The 18528-nt window shown below is 36.6% G+C and overlaps 1 protein-coding gene and 1 non-coding gene across 2 annotated transcripts in view; both read left to right on the top strand.

Annotated features, from left to right (window-relative positions):
* LANCL2 (LanC like glutathione S-transferase 2) overlaps nt 1-18528 on the top strand; it is a 48732-nt gene that overhangs the window by 7831 nt on the left and 22373 nt on the right. Inside the window, exon 2 of the mRNA XM_025449344.3 lies at nt 1677-1794. Within this exon, the coding sequence (XP_025305129.1) occupies nt 1677-1794 (118 nt within the window). The remainder of the gene's footprint in view (nt 1-1676; nt 1795-18528) is intronic.
* LOC112661545 (U6 spliceosomal RNA) lies at nt 11796-11901 on the top strand. Its single transcript, XR_003137777.1, has one exon. It is a non-coding gene; the product is annotated as a U6 spliceosomal RNA (small nuclear RNA).

Raw genomic sequence — 18528 nt, forward strand, 5'->3', positions numbered from 1 at the left:
TTATTTATCAGACAGACCATAACCTACCTGTAAGTGGCTCCATGTGCTTCAGGTCTTCCCTGTGGGACAACACAATGCACCCAGGTCAAATGTCCTCCATACACAAAGTCTATGTGTTGTAGGCAAATAATGAAGAAAATTAACTTCTCTCTGCTTCTTACAAATGGAAAAGAGAAAATTGTCTTCCCTTTTCCTTCTGGGAGAGTTTCATTGGAAATATTATACTCTGAGTCTTTGGAATGTAAATAAATCTCTCTATGAAAAATATAAGCCTGTTTGTCTTCAGTTTTGCAACTCTGAAACGTCTCCCTGTTCTAGAGCTTCATCCCCCTGAAACATAAACACGTACCTCCTGGGTTCAGTAAACCTCTCTGGACTTCTTACAGCATATACAATTGTAACTTAATTTCTAATACTTGCTTTTAGTTTAAAATCCCAAATTTCAGTAAAATCTTCCCTGACAGCTCTAGCTGTGCAGTAACACAAAAACATGTCCCCCTATGAGACTACAGAGAAAATTTCATTTTAACAAGTGAGTCCATCAGTAAAACGCTTCAGTCATAAATTTGTGCTAATAACAGAACTACAAAATACAGGAAAGCAAAAGATAGACATTAAAGGGATAAATAGAAAATTCTGTGATCATAGTCATGGATACTTTAGCAGTTTCTCTGGCAGCAGATTTTTTTTTTACATTTTTTAAAATTTAAATTCAGTTTGCCAACATATAACACCCAGTGCTCATTGGCAGCAGATTTCTAAAAAATCAAATACATAAAAATCTGACCACTATCAACTACTTATTTAAGGATATTGCTAAATTGCTCTTGAGAAAGACTACCAGTAAATAAGAATACTTGTTTCCTTAGCTCTTAGCAGCCTTGGGACTTGATATTTTTAAATTTTTTTATTATTATTCTAATAATGCAAACTATGGTACTTTTATTTATTTGCATATCATTAATTGCTAAGTTAACCTTTTTTGCATGTTACTTGATTTTTTTCTTTTTTTTTAAGGTACATCAATAATTTTAGGTCTATTTTGGTATTGTGGTCTTTTTTTTTTTTTTTTTACTTAAAATGTTTAATATTGCAGATATTTCCCCCTTGTCATTAATTTTTAAGTCATCTTTCTCACATTCTTTAAATTATAGAAGTTAACATGTTTGTGTAGTCAAATCCATCTTTTTTAAATGGTTTTTTACTTTGGTTTCTATAACTAATTTTTTGTAATCCTGCCAATGCCTTATAGTCTATATAGGGCATTATCTTATTTAAAAACTTACCATATAAAAGCAAGGTAGACACCTTCTAACCTATAAAAGATTGAAGTGGGCCAGTTAATACAATTTTTCTCTCTTATATTCTGACAACTTAGATTATTTTTTTTAAAGATTTTATTTATTTATTCATGAGAGACACAGAGAGGCAGAGACACAGGCAGAGGGAGAAGCAGGCCCCATGCAGGAGCCCAATGTGGGACTGGATCCTGGATCCCCAAGACCATGCCCTGGGCCAAAGGCGGTGCTAAACCGCTGAGCCACCTGGGTTGCCCAACAATTTATTTTATTTATTTATTTTTTTTTTTTGCCCAACAATTTAGATTATTAAAGTATTCATTACAGTATTGCCATATTGTTATGCAATTTAAATATCTATGTTCTTTTGGTTCTCAGATTGTTCAGAATTTCACAAAGCGAATCCAGACCAAAATCAAAGATCTTCTACAGCAAATGGAGGAAGGGCTAAAAACAGCTGATCCCCATGATTGCTCTGCTTATACTGGTTGGACAGGTAAGAATGTGGGATACAAATAATTGGTATGCTCTATTTTGTGATTATAAGAATTTAAAATTTTTCTTCTTTTAAAATGGTGAGATTTTATATTCTTTAAATGAAATCTTGAACTTCTTCAGTGACAAGATGCTTCGGAGTTTTATTTATAAGGAAATCTTTTCTGCTTGAAGTTTGATATTAAGTATATATATTTTTATAGCATTATTTATTTGGCCCAATATATGGGTATCTCTGAAAATGCATAATAAGAGAAACTTGCCCTGGGGTCAGTTTTTTGTTTGCCTTTATTACTTTGATCTTTGCAACAAGTTGTAGGATATGACTTCTCTTTTATGCATAAACTGTTTAACCTATTGCTTGTACTCATTTGACTCATTTGTACGCATAAAGATGTTGAATTTAGTGATAATTGAATAAGCAACTTGTCGTACCCTATGTCAAAAACCTTAATTTCAGAATTAGATTTCCATAACTAATCTTTACTCTTATTATTTTATCATGTAACCAGAACATTGTAATAACTATTTAGGGAGTATAAAAGAAATAAAAGACCTTCTTCTGAGAGATTAGACTGCAGGATGATTACCGTTATTAACAATTTACATATCAATATATAGCCCTTGTTAAGTTTTTATGGTTTAGTCAATCAACAGCATAGACATAAGTTTTCATGTTAGAATCACTGAGAACTGGTACCTGCTTTCACAGTGTACAACCAAACATGACAGCCTTGATCTTTTTTTGTTTCATTTTTATATTTATTTCTGTGATGTTTTATTTGTATTTCCCTGTTATGAATACAGCATTTACATAAAGACATTAGAATTAAATTTTCCCAACTATTAAACCCAGAAAGACATAGATCTAGTTCAACTTAAAGAGCCAAAGAAATTTATCTTAAATGTAAATTTAGATAATTTTAGCTAACTTGAAGTTAAAAGCAAAGAGGGACATATTTATGTATTTATTAAGATTTTATTTATTTGAGAGAGAGAAAGAATACACAAGCTAGGGGGAAGAACCAGAGGGAGAGAGAAAGGGACAAGCAGATTCCCCAGTGACCAGGGAGCAGGACATGGGGCTGGATCCCAGGACCCAGAGATCATGACTTGAGCCGAAGACTGATGCTCAGTCTGACTGAACCACCTAGGTACCCCAGGATGGATATTATTAAAAATAACATAGATATTATTAGCATAGATTTCCCCTAAAAAGTATTTTACTTAAAACATTTCTTGTTGAAATAGGGGATTTAAATCCATGATTATTATTAGGTCCTAAATTAGCTGTGCATCAGAAACACTCAGAGGGCTTTATAATAAACAACATATTATCAGCAGCCATCCCAGAATAACTACATGAGGATCTCTGGCAGAGGAGTCCAAGAATCAGTATTTCTTAAAAATCCCCATTTGTTGTCATCTTTTGGAATCAGTGATAGAGCCAGCATGGAGGTGTTTTGTGTGAATGGTTAAAAATAATATTTAGGGCTTTGGAATTCAGGTAACACTATGGAATCTACTTACACCCACACCTACCTTTCTTCCTAAAACCATGCAATCAATACAAGAAGAATGAATGAAGCACTCACAACTTTTTTTTTGGCAAAATTGTGAGATAGAGAATATACCAAATAATAATAAAAAAACAAATAAAATCCAAAACACTGTGGAAAGCCACCAAGTGACCCATAGGTAGCAAAATGTATTCTGCAATTCCCCCTCTCCCAAGTCAATAAATAATTATTCTCAGAAGGATGACACACACACTCGGGGAATTTTTGAGGGCATATCTGAACGTAAAGTGGACAAGAGAGGCAGAGAAAAAAGATTTGGAGAGCATTCAGGGAAAAGAGGTCATAGAATTTTTTTAAACAGCATCCTTCTACAAAAGGGGATTATTGTATGCGGCAGGAACTACATCCCTTATGGCACTGGCTAAGAGGATAATCAGGAAGGAAACATCAGTGGTAGGAGCCCTCGAGAAACAAGTAAGGTTATGAGAACCAAAGGAAATCTGGTCACCACAAGTCACCATACACAAATAAACTGTCACTTAGTAAGAAAAGGATGCCTTTGAGATGAAAAAAACTAAGAAAGCTATCCTAACACTTTCCCTTTTTTAGAGAGTCTTCCTATTGATAGTTAATTCAGAAAAACTCACCTAATTCAAACTTAAGAAAAAATTCAATTGTATACATAATATTAGAAGAAAACAGAATATCACATTTCGGCAATGGAAGAAGAAAAATCACCAGGAAGATGCCATTACAATGTGGGGAAGAATTGCAGCATTTCCAACATTTATTTTGGAACTTAATTAAGCAGTTGAATCACAAAACAGAAGTAAAGGAGCCCAGAAAGGAAATGGCAAGACAGTAAGATGATGTGAAATGGGAATTGAAAGAACTAAGAAATTGAAGGAAAAGGTAAAATCACTTCAAAAATGAATTCCAAGTGACAAGGGGCTGAAGAAAGAACTGATACTAGAAGAAAGAAAACACAGGAGTTTACTGGAGAAAATCACAATTTCCTGGAGCAGAGATCCCCAAGAAGGAACGTCCGTGGGAACCAGCATGGGGATAAGAGATTTAAAGGTTAATTGATGAATTGCTAGAGGCTGAGTGTGAACAAGCAGGAGAATAAAATGCCTCTAGGTATACCCAGTTATAAGGACGCTTCTTTACTTTTGCAAGAAGTTCTCTCAGGTTCTCACTGTTGATACTGGGGAGAATCCCTTTGTGCTTCTGGAGGGGGCTGGAAAGGCATCCTTTAGAATATGCCAGAGCATTCTGTTTTTCTTCACCAGACCCACCCTCAGGAAAAACTGTTTTACCAGAGCCTAACCTAGTGGAATTTTATTGAAGCCAGACATCCCTGCGGGGAGGGAAATACCTGACTCCACCCTGCTCTGGCTGGGTCTGGGGAAAACCCAACTCCAGCCCCTTGTAACTACTATCTGTCCAACCTACAGGGAGGAAAACACTGAGAAGCACTAGTAAAAGGTCATCGTCCAGGGGCACAGCTTCACCAAAAGACTGAGATGAGACCTAATCATAGGACCATAGGATGCTGCTACTTCCCTATTCCTCACCGCCACGTTACTAAAGGACTGGTTACTGAAGTTTCTTTTACCAGTACATTATGTCCAGCTTGCAATAAAAATTTACAAGGAATACGAAAAGGCAAAAAAAAAAAAAAAAAAGAAAGAAAGAAAGAAAGAATTAAAACAGTTTGAAGTGACTAAGTAAACATCAGACCCAGAATCAACTATGGCAGGAATGTTGCAATTATCAAACCAGGAACTTTCAAATACTATTATTAATATGCTAAGGGTTTTAGTGAAAAAAGTAAACATGTAAGAATACATTAATAATGTAACTAGAAAGATGGAAATGTTTTTTCTTATTAAGTCTCTATTTAATAAATTCCAGTTAGTGTAATATTATTTTCAAGTATACAGTATAGTGATTCAACATTTCCATAAACACCCAGTGCTCATCACAAGCAGTTCACTCCGTAATCCCCATCGCCTGTTTAACCAACACCCCCACCGACTTTCCTACTGGTAACCATCAGTTTGTTCTTCATAATTAAGAGTATTTCTTTGTTTGCCCTCCTCTCTTTTTTTTCCACTTTGCTTGTTTTTTTTTTCTTAAATTGCACGTGAGTGAAATCATATAGTATTTGTCTTTCTCTGACTTATTTTGGTTAGCATGATATCTTTAGCTCCATCCATGTCAATGCAAGTGGTAAGATTTCATTCTTTCTTATGGCTGGGTAATATTCCATTATACATATGTACTCCACACCTTCTGTTCCTCAGTGGATGGACACGGGCTGTCTTCATGTTTTGGCTGTTGTAGATAATACTGCTATCAACATTGGGGTGCACATATCCCTTTGTATTAGTGTTCCTGTATCCTTTGGGTGAATACCTAGTAGTGCAGTTGTGGATCATAGGATAATTCTAGGTTTGAGGAACCTCCATACCGTTTTCCAAAGTGGTTGCACCACTTTGCATTCCCACCAACAGTGCAAGAGGGTTCCCCTTTCTCCGCATCCTTGCCAATATCTGTTGTTCTTGTGTTGTTAATTTTATCCATTCTGATAGATGTGAGGTGATATCTTGTAGTTTTGTTTTGCATTTGCCTGATGATAAGTGACATAGAGCATCTTTTCCTGTGCCTGTCGGCCGTCTGGCATGTCTTCTTTGGAGAAATGTCTGTTCGTGTCTTCTGCCCATGTTTTAATTAGATTATTTGTTTTTGGATGTTAAGTTTTATAAGTTCTTTATATATTTTGAATACTAACCCTTTATCAGGTATTTCATTTGCAAGTATCTTTTCCCATTCCATAGGTTGCCTTTTAGTTTTGTTGGTTGTTTCTTTTGCTGTGCAGAAGCTTTTTATTTTGATATAGTCCCGATAGTTAATTTTTGCTTTTGTCCTTGCTTCAGGAAACATATCTAGAAAGAAGGTGCTATGGCTAATGTCACACAAGTTACTGCCTATGTTCTCTTCCAGGATTCTTATGGTTTCAGCTCTCACATATAGGTCTTTCATTCATTTTGCATTTATTCTTTTGCATCTTTTGCATTTATTCTATTATTTATTTTGGTTTCATTCTTTTGCATATTGCTGTCCAGTTCTTCAAGCATGATTTGTTGAACAAATGGTCTTTTCCCCATTGGATATTCTTTCCTGCTTTGTTGAAGATTAATTGACCGCTGTGAGTTTATTTCTTGGTTTTACATTCTGTTCCATTGATCTGTGTATCTGTTTTTGTGCCAGTACTACATGCTTTGATGACTACAGCTTTGTAATATAAGTAGAAGTCCAGAATTGTGAGGCCTCCAGCTTTGTTTTTCCTTTTTAAAGTTACTTTGGCTATTTGGTGTCTTTCCTGATTCCATTCAAATTGACGGATTGTTTTTCTAGCTCTGAAAAAAAAAAAAAAAACTGTTGCTATTTTGAGAGGAATTGCATTAAATGTGTATATAGATTGCTTTGGGTAGTATCGACATTTTTACAATATTTGTTCTTCCAATCTATGAGCATGGACTGTCTTTCCATTTCTTTGCATCATGGTTTCTTTCATCAGTGTTTTATAGTCTTCAGAGTACATTGGTTAAGTTTATTCCTTGATATTGTTTGGTGCAATTGTAAATGGGATTCATTCCTTAATTTCTCTTTTTGCTGCTTCATTACTGGTGTATTGAAATGCAACAGATTTCTGTACATTGATTTTGTGTCCTGCGACTTTACTTAATTCATGTATCAGTTCAAGCAAATTTTTGGTGGTCTTTCAGATTTTCTATCTAGATTATCGTGTCATCTAAAAACAGGGAAAGTGGGAATCCCTTGGGTGGCTCAGCGATTTAGCGCCACCTTCAGCCCAGGGTGTGATCCTGGAGACCTGGGATCGAGGCCCGTGTCCGGCTCTCTGCATGGAGCCTGCTTCTGTCTCTGTCTCTCTCTCTGTGTCTTTCATGAATAAATAAATAAAATCTTAAAAAAAAATAAAATAAAAACAGGGAAAGTTTGACTTCTCCCTTGCCGATTTGGATGCCTTTTATTTCTTTTTGTTGTCCATTGCAGTGGCAAGGACTTCCAGTACTCTTGTTAAATAACAGTGGTGAGAGTGGACATCTTTGCCTTATTCCTGATCATTAAGAGGAAGTTCTCAGTTTTTCCCCATTATGGATGATGTTTGCGATAGGTTTTCCATAGATGGCCTTTATTACATTGAGATATGTTTCCTCTAAACCTGTTGTCTGGAGAGTTTTTATCATGAATGGCTGTACTTTGTCAAATGCTTTTTTTGCATCTATTAAGAGGATCTTACGGTTCTTATCCTTTCTTTTATTAATGTGATGTTATCATGCTGATTGGTTTGTGAATATTCAACTACCTTACAACCCAGGAATAAATACCACTTGATGATGATGAATGATTTTTTTAATGTTTGGTTGGATTAAGTTGGCTATTATTCTATTGAGAATTTTTGCATCCATATTCATCAGGGATATTGGCCTGTAGTTCTCTATTGTAGTGGAATCCTTATCTGGTTTTGGTAGCAGGGTATTGCTGGCCTCATAGAATGAAGTTGGAAGTTTTCCTTCCATTTCTATTGTTTGGAATAGTTTGAGAAAAATAAGTATTAACTTTTCTTTAAAAGTTTAGTAGAATTCTCCTTTGAAACCATCTGGTCCTAGTCTTTTTAGATTTTTGATTACTGATTCAACTTCTTTGCCGGTTATTGGTCTGTTCAAATTGTTCTATTTCCTCCTGTTTGAGTTTTGGTAGTTTATATGTTTCTGGAAATTCATCCATTTCTTCCAGATTGTCTGTTTTTCAAAATGGTTTGTATTTCTATGGTATTCATTGTTGTTTCTCCTGTCTCATTTCTGATTTTATTAATATGGGTCTTTTCTCTTTTCTTTTTGATAAGTCTGGCTTGGGGTTTATCAATTTTATTAATATTTTCTAAGAACCAGCTCCTGGTTTCATTGATCTGTCCTATTGGTTTCTTGAATTTCTATATCATTTATTTCTGCTCAAATCTTTATTATTTCCTTCCTTCTGCTGGCTTTAGGCTTTGTTTGTTGTTCTTTTCCTACTTCCTTCAGTTAAGTTAGGTTGTTTCTTTGAGGTTTTTCTACCTTTTTAAGGTAAACTTATATTGCCATATACTTCTCTCTTAGGACAGCTTTTGCTGTATCCCAACGGTCTTGGACTGTTTTGCTTTCACTTTCATTTGATTCCATGTATTTTTAAATATCTTCTTTGATTTTCTGGTTCACTTATTCATTGCTTAGCAGCATGTTTAACTTCTGTGTATTTATGGCCATTGCAGATAGTTTCTTGTGGTTCACTTCTAATATCATAGTGTTGTGGTGAGAAAAGGGGCATAGTATGACTTCAGTCTTTTTGTGTTTCTTGAAGCTTATTGTGTGACCTAATGCATGATCTGTTCTGGAGACTGTTCTGTGTGCACCAGAGTATTCTGATTTAGGATGCAGTGTTCTGAATATATCTGTTAAATCCATCTGGCCCAGTGCATCATTCAAAGCCATTGAATTCTGTTTGATTTTCTGTTTAGATCATCTGTCCATTGATGTATGTGTGGTGTTAAAGTTTCCTACTATTATTGTATTATTATCAATTAGCTCCTTTATGTTTATTATTAATTGTTTTATATATTTGAGTGCTCCCATATTGAGTTTATAAATATTTACAATTGTTATATCTTCTTATTGGATTGTCCCCCTTATATATGATTATATAGTCCCTTTCTCTTTTTTTTTTAATTTCAATTTTAGTTAACATAGAGTGCAATATTGGTTTCTAGAGTAGATTTCAGTGATTCATCATTTATATACAACAGCCAGCGATCATCACAACAATTGCCCTCTTTAATACCCAGCACCCATCTCTAGCCAGCTGATCCCTTCTGTCCCATTGATCTATGTATCTGTTTTTGTGCCAGTACCGTACTGTCTTAATGACTACAGCATTGTAGTATAGTTTGAAATCTGGAATACATGATGCCTCTAGTTTTGTTTTTCTTTTTAAGAATTGCTTTGGCTATTCAGGGCCCTTTTCTGGTTCCACATCCATTTCAGCACTGTTTGCTAGCTCTCTGAAAAATGCTGATGGTATTTTGATAGGGATTGCATTAAATGTGTAGATTGTTTTGGGTAGCACAGACAGGTTAAAAGTGTTTGTTCTTCCAATACATGAGCATGGAAACCTTTTCCATTCTTTGTGTCCTCCTCAATTTGTTTCATAAGCAATCTATCATTTTTCAGAGTACATATCTTTCATCTCTTTAGTTAGGTTTGTTCCTAGGTTCTTATTGTTTTCAGGGCAAATGGGATGATTCTTTGATTTTTTTCTGCTTCTTAATTATTGATGTATAGAAATACAGTAGATTTCTGCATATTGACTTCATGTTCTACAACTTTGATGCATTCACGTAGTCTAGCAATTTTTTGGTGGTGTTTTTCGGATTTTCTACATGGAACATCATGTCATCGGCAAAGAGTGGAAGTTTTATCCTTCCTTGCAATTTGGATGCCTTTTATTTCTTTTTGTTTGTCCACTCCCAGCTTCCTTCTGATATCCTTTAGCATGATAGATGATTTCTCCATCTCACTTTCCATCTGCAGGATTCTTTAGTTCTAAAATAAGTCTCTTGTAGGCAGCTTATAAAGAGATCTTTTTTTATTATTCATTCTGATGTCCTGTGTCTTTTGATTGGAGTATTTAGTCCATTTACTACATTCAGAGTGATTATTGGAAGATGAATTTAGTGCCATTGTGTTGTGTTACCTGTGAAGTTGGTGTTTCTGGTGATATTTTACATCCTTTCTAGTTTTTCTTGTTTTTGTTTTTGTTTTTGTTTTGTTTTTTTCCACTCAAAAGAATTCCCCTTAAAATTCCTTGCAGGGCTGTTTTAGAGATCACAAACTCCATTAGTTTTTGATTGTCTGGGAAAAAGTCTTTATCTCTCCTTCCATTCTGAATGATAGCCTTGCTGGATAAGGACTTCTTGGCTGCATATTTTTCCCATTCGGTACGTTGTACATTTACATCCACTCCTGTTTGTGGATAGATTTGCTATGAACCTGATCCGTCTCCCCTTGTAGATAGAGGACTTATTTTTCCCTTGTTGCTTCCAGGATTCTTTCCTTGTTTGTGTATTTTGTGAATTTGACTATGATATGCCTTGTTGATGGTCAGCTTTTGTTGAATTTCATGGGAGTTTTCTGTGCTTCTTGGATTTTGATATCGGTGTCATTCCCTCAGGGAAGTTTTCAGCTATCAATTGTTTGAATAAACATTCTGCCCCCTTTTCTCTCTCTTCATCTTCTGGGACTACTATCATACAAATGTTACTACATTTTTATCCGCTGCTGAGTTCCCTAAGTCTACTTTCGTGGTCCACTACCTTTCTTTCCCTGTTTTTTCAGCTTCATTATTTTTCATAATTTTATCATCTATATCAGTATTATTCCTGTGCTTCATCCATCCTCATTTTTATGACCTCCATTTGGGATTGCAGCCTGGTTATAGCATTTTTAATTTCGACCTGACTAGATTTTAGTTCTTTTATGTCTGTAATAAAGGATTCTCTAGTGTCTTCTATGCTTTTTTCAAGCCTAGCTAGTATCCTTATAATCATTGGGTTTTTAAATTTTTATTTATTTATTTTTAAGATTTTATTTATTTATTCATGAGAGACACACAGAGAGAGGCAGAGACACAGGCAGAGGGAGAAGCGGGCTCCATGCAGGGAGCCCGATATGGGACTCAATCCCTGGACTCTAGGATCACACCCTGGGGCAAAGGCAGATGCTCAACCACTAGCCACCGAGGCATCCCATAATCATTGTTTTAAATTCTAGTTCAGACATCTTACTAATATCTTTATTGATTAAGCCCTTGGCCATGAGTTCTACTTTCTTTCCTTTGGAGTGAATTTATCCATCTTGTCGTTTTGTCCATAAAATAAAGAAGAAAGAAAAAGAAAGAAAAAAGATAAAACAGAAACAAAAAAACTAGATCCTGGGTGTGTTTTGGTCTTACTGTTAAAAGGGTCTAGGGGCAGCCGGGGTGGCTCAGCGGTTTAGCACTGCCTTTAGCCCAGGGCCTGATCTCCTGATTGAGTCCCGTGTCGAGCTCCTTGCGTATTTTTCCCTTCAACACTTGGAATGTATCATTCCACTCCTCTCTGGCTTGCCATGTTTCTGTTGAACAGTCTCCTATTAGCCTTATGGGTTTTCCCTTGTAAGTAAAGACTTTTTTGTCTTTTGCTTTTAAGTTATATAGATTGGGAAGGAAGAAATAAAACTGTCTTTGTGGATGACATGATATTTCTATGTCGAAAATCAGAAATAACAAAAATATCAGTTAATAAGCAGGAAAGTAAGTCACTTTTCTATGTAACAGCAATGAGTAAGTTTGATTTGAAATTAAAAACACAATACCATTTATGCTTGTTTTGGCAGCACATATACTAAAATTGGAAGTATACAGAGAAGATTAGCATGGTCCCTCTGCAAGGATGACACACAAATCATGAAATGTTCCATTAAAAAACAAAACAAAACACAACACAGGGGCACCTGTAAGTTAGGCATCTGCCTTTGGCTCAGGTCCTGGGATCAAGCTCCAGGTCAGGCTCCCTGCTCAGCGGGGAATCTGCTTCTCCCTCCCCCACTGCTGCTCCCCCTGCTTGTCCACATGTGTGTATAATAATTATATTATAAAATTGTGGTAATCAAAACAGTGTGGGACTGGTGCAAGAATAGACCAATAGATGGAGAGAATAGAATAGAGAGCCCAGAAATAGACTCACTTAAATCTAGTCTGCTATAGATGCTCCATTGGTTTTTGACAATGGAGTTAAGCAATACAATGGAAGATAGTTATTTTTAACAAGTGATGCTGGAAAACTGGGCATGCACATGCAATAAAATTAATTTAGACACCTCTCAAAAGTAATAAAGTGGATCATAGGCCTAGATATAAAATGGAAAACTATGTAACTAGAAGATAACCTAGAAGAAAGCCTAGATGCCCTTAGGTATGGTAATGACTTTTTACATATGACACCAAAGGCATGATTAGTCAAAGAAATAAATGGTAATCTGGCCTATGTTAAAATTAAAAACTGCTCTGTGAAAGATAAGGTCAAGAGAATGGGAAGATAAGTCACAGATTAGAAGAAAATGTTTGTAGGGCTCCTGGGTGGCTCAGTCGGTTAAGCATCTGTCTTTGGCTCAGATCATGATCCCAGATCCTGGGATCAAGCCCCACATTGAGCTCCCTGCTCAGTGGGGAGCCTGCTTCTCCCTCTCTCTGTCTCTCTTCCCTGCTCATGCTTTCTTTCTCTTTCTTGCTCGTGCTCTGTCTCAAATAAATAAATACCATTTTTTAAAAGAAAAATACTTGCAAAGACTTATCTGTTTTATGGAACATATACAAAGAACTCTTAAAATTCAATAAGAAAAAAAAACCCCATTACAAAATGAACAACATACCTGAAAAGACCCTCACCAAAGAAGATAATACAGATGCAAAGTAGTCAACATCGTATGTTGTTAGGGAATTGACAAAATCCAAAACACTGACAATACCAATTCCTCGTGAAAATGTGGAGCAACCAGAGCTCTCACTGCTAGCATATATTTATATTAAGAATTTTGAAATAGGGATCCCTGGGTGGCGCAGCGGTTTGGCGCCTGCCTTTGGCCCAGGGCGTGATCCTGGAGACCCGGGATCGAATCCCATGTCGGGCTCCCGGTGCATGGAGCCTGCTTCTCCCTCTGCCTGTCTCTGCCTCTCTCTCCTTCTCTCTCTGTGACTATCATAAATAAATAAAATAAAATAAAAAATTAAAAAAAAAAAAAAGAATTTTGAAATAAACAGAAGAGCATGCAATGAGACTGAATGGGGACTCTATATTTTTTTAAAGATTTTATTTATTTATTCATGAGAGAGGCAGAGACACAGGCAGAGGGAAAAGCAGGCTCCATTCAGGGAGCCCGACGTGAGACTCAGCCCTAGGACCCCAAGATCATGCCCCAGGCTGAAGGCGGCACTAAACCACTGAGCCACCCAGGCTGCCCTGAATGGGGACTTTAATATAAAGTTGCTATCTGGCCCTTTCTGCCAAAAAAAAGAAAAAAAGAAAAAAAAAAGAAAAGAAAAGTACTATTCCAGTCCCACAGCAGAGGAATCCATAGCCAAGATATGATTGGGGAAACCAGCATAAGCTTATAGTGACATTGATTATTTTTAATTATGTAATTAAGTTCCAAACAGAAGTTTGCAGATAGGGGAGGAAGGCACAGAAACACTATTAATGAGATGCAGAAACTATTGAAACAGGAAATTTAGAAGCCACACTCCATTTCACTGTATATAAATTTATTTTACAATGTAAATAAAATGAATAATTCTTTGTGAATACATAATCTACCAAACCTCACCCTAGAAGAGATGGAATATCAAAATAGACAAACTTCCAAATAAAAACTTGAGAATATTGTTAAAGATCTACCCTTAAAATTTCACTGGGAAATTTTATCAAACCTTGAAAGAACAGTTAATCCAAGGAGAATGGCATCAGCAATTCAGCAATCTACCATCTTTCCCCCCAAAGAACACTGATTTTGATAAGTTTTTGTGAGTACCTTTATGGGACCCAGGAATCCAGTAGAGAAGTTCAGCACACCATTGGGAGGACAAAAAAAATCTGAGATTGGAAAGAGTGAAGAGGGTAAGCAGAAAAGTTTCATTTCACCTATGTCACTGCATCTCCAAGATGGCACAGCTCTGTGCCAAAAGAGACAAACATGGCCTGCAGTTTTTCCCACAGGGTAAAGTGAGAGCATGTGAGTGAGTTTCCAACTTCCCCAGCTATAAAGGATGTTGTCAAAGACACCCGCTTCTTTCCTACTCTTTCAAAATACGGGGATGATCTACATGACTGAGGGGCAGGGAGATTCTGTGCTGTTACACTTAACCGCCAGTCCTCAAACTCAAGTTACACAGGTCTTACCACTTCACAGACTCCATTAGGAAACCTGACCACAAGCTGCTGGGGACACTTGGCCTTTGAATCCCTCTAGCTGACCACAAGCATTTCTAGCATTATTCTCCTTACCCACAGGATACTCCACCCCATAGTTGCATGTGCCTCTGAGAGCAATGAGTGCAAGTCTTTGTGGACAGTTACTGAGAATTAAGTAGAAAGCCAGCTCAACCCTGTAGAACTGGAAGACAGCATACAAACTTGAGCATTCAGCACTCCTTAGCGAGAGCAAACAGGAGACTCCGCAAATAGCCTGGCTTTATGGAATTACGAGAAGGCATACAGTTCTAAGAATTCACCCCTAAGAGGGAACAAGAAGTTCGGAGTAGGCATATTTGTAGGGAAGCTGTGATAAAGCCTCAGAATCCTTAGCAGGGTGGACAGCAGGCATTTCCCCCCCCAAAGTTACTTCATCAAGAAGAAATAACAAATATATACATGCACCCAGAGTAATTAGGCAAGAAAAAGAAAAGAAAATCAGAAAGAAAAAGTGAAATTTTTCTGTTTGCAGGGTAACATGATCTTATATAAGAGAACACCCTAAAGATCCTAACAAAAAGTTGTTAGAAGTGATGAACAAATTCGGTACAAAATGAATATGCAAAAATCAGTTGTGTTTCTGTAGACTAAGAATAAACTACTGGAGAAAGAAACTAAAAAGAAAATTCCATTTATTATAGCATCAAAGAAAAATCCTTAGGAATAAATTTAATCAATGAGATGAAAGACCTCGTTGAAAAGGCATTTGACAAAGTACGACATCCTTTCTTGATTAAAACCCTTCACAGTATAGGGATAGAGGGAACATATCTCTATATCATAAAAGCCATGTACAAAAAGCCCACAGCAAATATCATTGTCAATGGGGAAAACCTGAGAGCTTTTCCCCTAAGCAGAAACAGAGCAGGGATGTCCACTGTTGTCCAACATAGTACTAGAAGTCCTAGCCTCAGCAATCAGACAATAAAAAGAAATAAAAGGCATCCGAATTGGCAGAGGTCAAATTCTCACTTTTTGCAGATGACGCGATACTCTATGTGGAATACCCAAAAGACTCAACCTCAGAATTGCTAGAATTCATGCAGCAATTAAGCAAAGTGGCAGGGTATAAAATCAATGCAGAGAAATCAGTTTCATTTCTGTACACTAACAATGAGACAGAAGAAAGAGAAATTAAGGAATCAGTCCCATTTGCAATTGCATCCAAAACCATAAGATACCTAGGAATAATCTAACCAAAGAGGCAAAAGATCTGTACTCAGAAAACTGTAGAATACTCCTGAAGGAAATTGAGGAGGACACAAAGAAATGGAAAAGCATTCCATGCTTATGGATCGGAAGAACAAATATTGTTAAAATGTCTGTGCTACCTACAGCAATCTTTATGTTCAGTGCAATACCTATCAAAATTCCATCCACTTATTTCACAAAGTTGGAAAAAATAATCCTAAAATTTGTATGGAACCAGAAAGGATCCTGAATAGCCAAAAGAATATTAAAAAAGAAAACCAAAACTGGTAGCATCACAATTCCAGACTTCAAGCTCTATTACAAAGCTATAATCACCAAGACAGTATACTACTGGCACAAAAACAGACACATAGATTAATGGAACAGAAGAGAGAACTCAGAAATGGACCCTCAATGCCATGTTCCACAAATCTTCGACAAAGCAGGAAAGAATATTCAATGGAAGAAGTCTTTTTAGCAAATGGTGTTGGGAAAATTGAACAGCCACATGCAGAAGAATGAACCTGGACCATTTCCTCACAGCATACACAAAAATAGACTCAAAATGGATGAAAGATCTAAATATGAGATAGGAATTCATCAAAATCCTAGAGGAGAACACAGGAGGCAACCTCTTCGACCTCACCCTCAGCAGCTTCTTGCTGGACATGTCTCCAAAGGCAAGGGAAACAAAGGCAAAAATGAACCATTGGGACTTCATCAAGAGAAAAAGGCTTTTCCACAGCAAAGGAAAGTTAACAAAACCAAAAGGCAGCCTATAGAATGGGAGAAAATATTTGCAAGTGACACATCAGATAAAGGGCTAGTATCCAGAATCTATAAAGAACCTATCAAACCCAACACCCAAAAAACAAATAATCCAGTTAAGAAATGGACAGAAGACATGAACAGATATTTCTCCAAAGAAGTCATACAAATCGTCAGCAGACACGTGAAAAGATGCTCAACATCACTTGGCATCAGGGAAATATAAGTCTAAACCACAATGGGACACCACCTCACAGCAGTCAGAATGACTAAAATTAACAAGTCAGGTAACAACGGATGTTGGCAAGGATGTGGAGAAAGGGGAACCCTGTACATTCTTGGTGGGAATGCAAGCTGGTTCAGCCACTCTGGAGAACAGTTTGGAGGTTCCTCAAGAAGTTGAATATAGGGCTACCCTATAACCCAGCAATTGCACTACTGGATATTTACCCCAAAGATACAAATACAGTGATCAGAAGGGCACCTGTACCCCACTGTTTATAGCAGCAGTGTCCACAACAGCCAAACTATAGAAAGAGCCCAGATGTCCATCAACAGATGAATAGATAAAGAAGATGTGGTATATATATATACACAATGGACTACTACCAGCCATTAAACAAAAAAAGAGAAGAAAGAAAGAAATCAATCAATCAATCTTGCCATTTGCAATGACATGGATGGAACTAGAGGATATTATGCTAAGTGAAAATTCAATCAGAGAAAGACAATTTATCATATGGATCTCACTCTGATGTGGAATTTAAGAAACAAAACAGAGGATCATAGGGGAAGAGAAGAAAAAATGAAACAAGACAAAATCAGAGAAACCATAAGATTCTTAATCATAGGAAACGAACTGAGGGTTGCTGGAGGGGAGATGGGTGAGGGGGACAGGGTAACTGGGTGATGGGCATTAAGGAGGGCATGTGATATAATTAGCACTAGGTATTATATAAGACGGAATCATTGACCTCTACCTCTGAAACCAATAATACATAATATGGTAATGAACTGAATTCAAATAAAAATGTTTTAAAATTATGATATTTTTCACAGAAATTGAAAAAAAATCCTAAAATTTGCATGAAACTACAAAAGAACCAGAGTAGAATAGTAGTCTTGAGAAAGAACAAAGCTGGAGACATCACAATTCTGATTTCAGAATATATGGCAAAGGTATAGTAATCAAAACAATATGGTAGTGGGATGAAAACAGAAAAATAGCTGAAATGGGACAGAATAGAGAGCCCAGAAATAAATCCATGCATAAATGGTTAATAATCCTTGACAAAGGCAATTAGAACACACAGTGGGGAAAAAGTCATCTCTTCACCAAATCATTTTGGGAAAATTGGAGAGTTACATGCAAAAGAATAAAACTGGACCCCTATCCTACACCACTCTCAAAAATTAACTCAAAATGGATCAGAGACTTGAAATGTAACATCTGAAACAATGAAACTCCTAAAAGAATACATAGAGGTAAAGCTCCTTGACCTGGGTTTTAGCAATGATTATTTGTATATGACACCAAAAGCATAGGCAACAAAAGAAAAAGTAGTCAAGGGGAGACTACATCAAACTAAAAAGTTCTGAACAGCAAGAAAGCAGTTAACAAAAAAGGTAGAAATAGAATGGGAGAAAATACTTGCAAAACATATTTATGCTAAAGGGTCAGTATCCAAAATATATGAGAAATATCCAACAACGTGAGTGGATATTTTCCCAAAGAAGGCAAAACATATTTGCAAAACATTTATGCTCAAAGGTCAGTATCCAAAATATGTAAGAAATATCCAACAACCCAGTTGGATATTTTCCCAAAGAAGGCATACATATGGCTAACACATACATGAAAAGATATTCAACATCACTAACTAATCAAGAAATGCAAATCAAGACCGTAATGAGATATCACCTTAATCCTGTTAGGGTGTTTGTTTTTTTTTTTAAGATTTTATTTATCTATTCATTAGAAACACAGAGATGTGTGAGAGAGAGGCAGAGACACAGGCAGAGGGAGAAGCAGGCTCCATGCAGGGAGCCCGATGTGGGACTCCATCCCAGGACTCCAGGATCATGCCCCAGGCCAAAGGCAGGGGCTAAACCGCTGAGCTACCCAGGG

Source organism: Canis lupus, chromosome 18 (genome assembly GCF_003254725.2).
Source record: "Canis lupus dingo isolate Sandy chromosome 18, ASM325472v2, whole genome shotgun sequence".
In the NCBI taxonomy this organism is placed as follows: domain Eukaryota; kingdom Metazoa; phylum Chordata; class Mammalia; order Carnivora; family Canidae; genus Canis; species Canis lupus.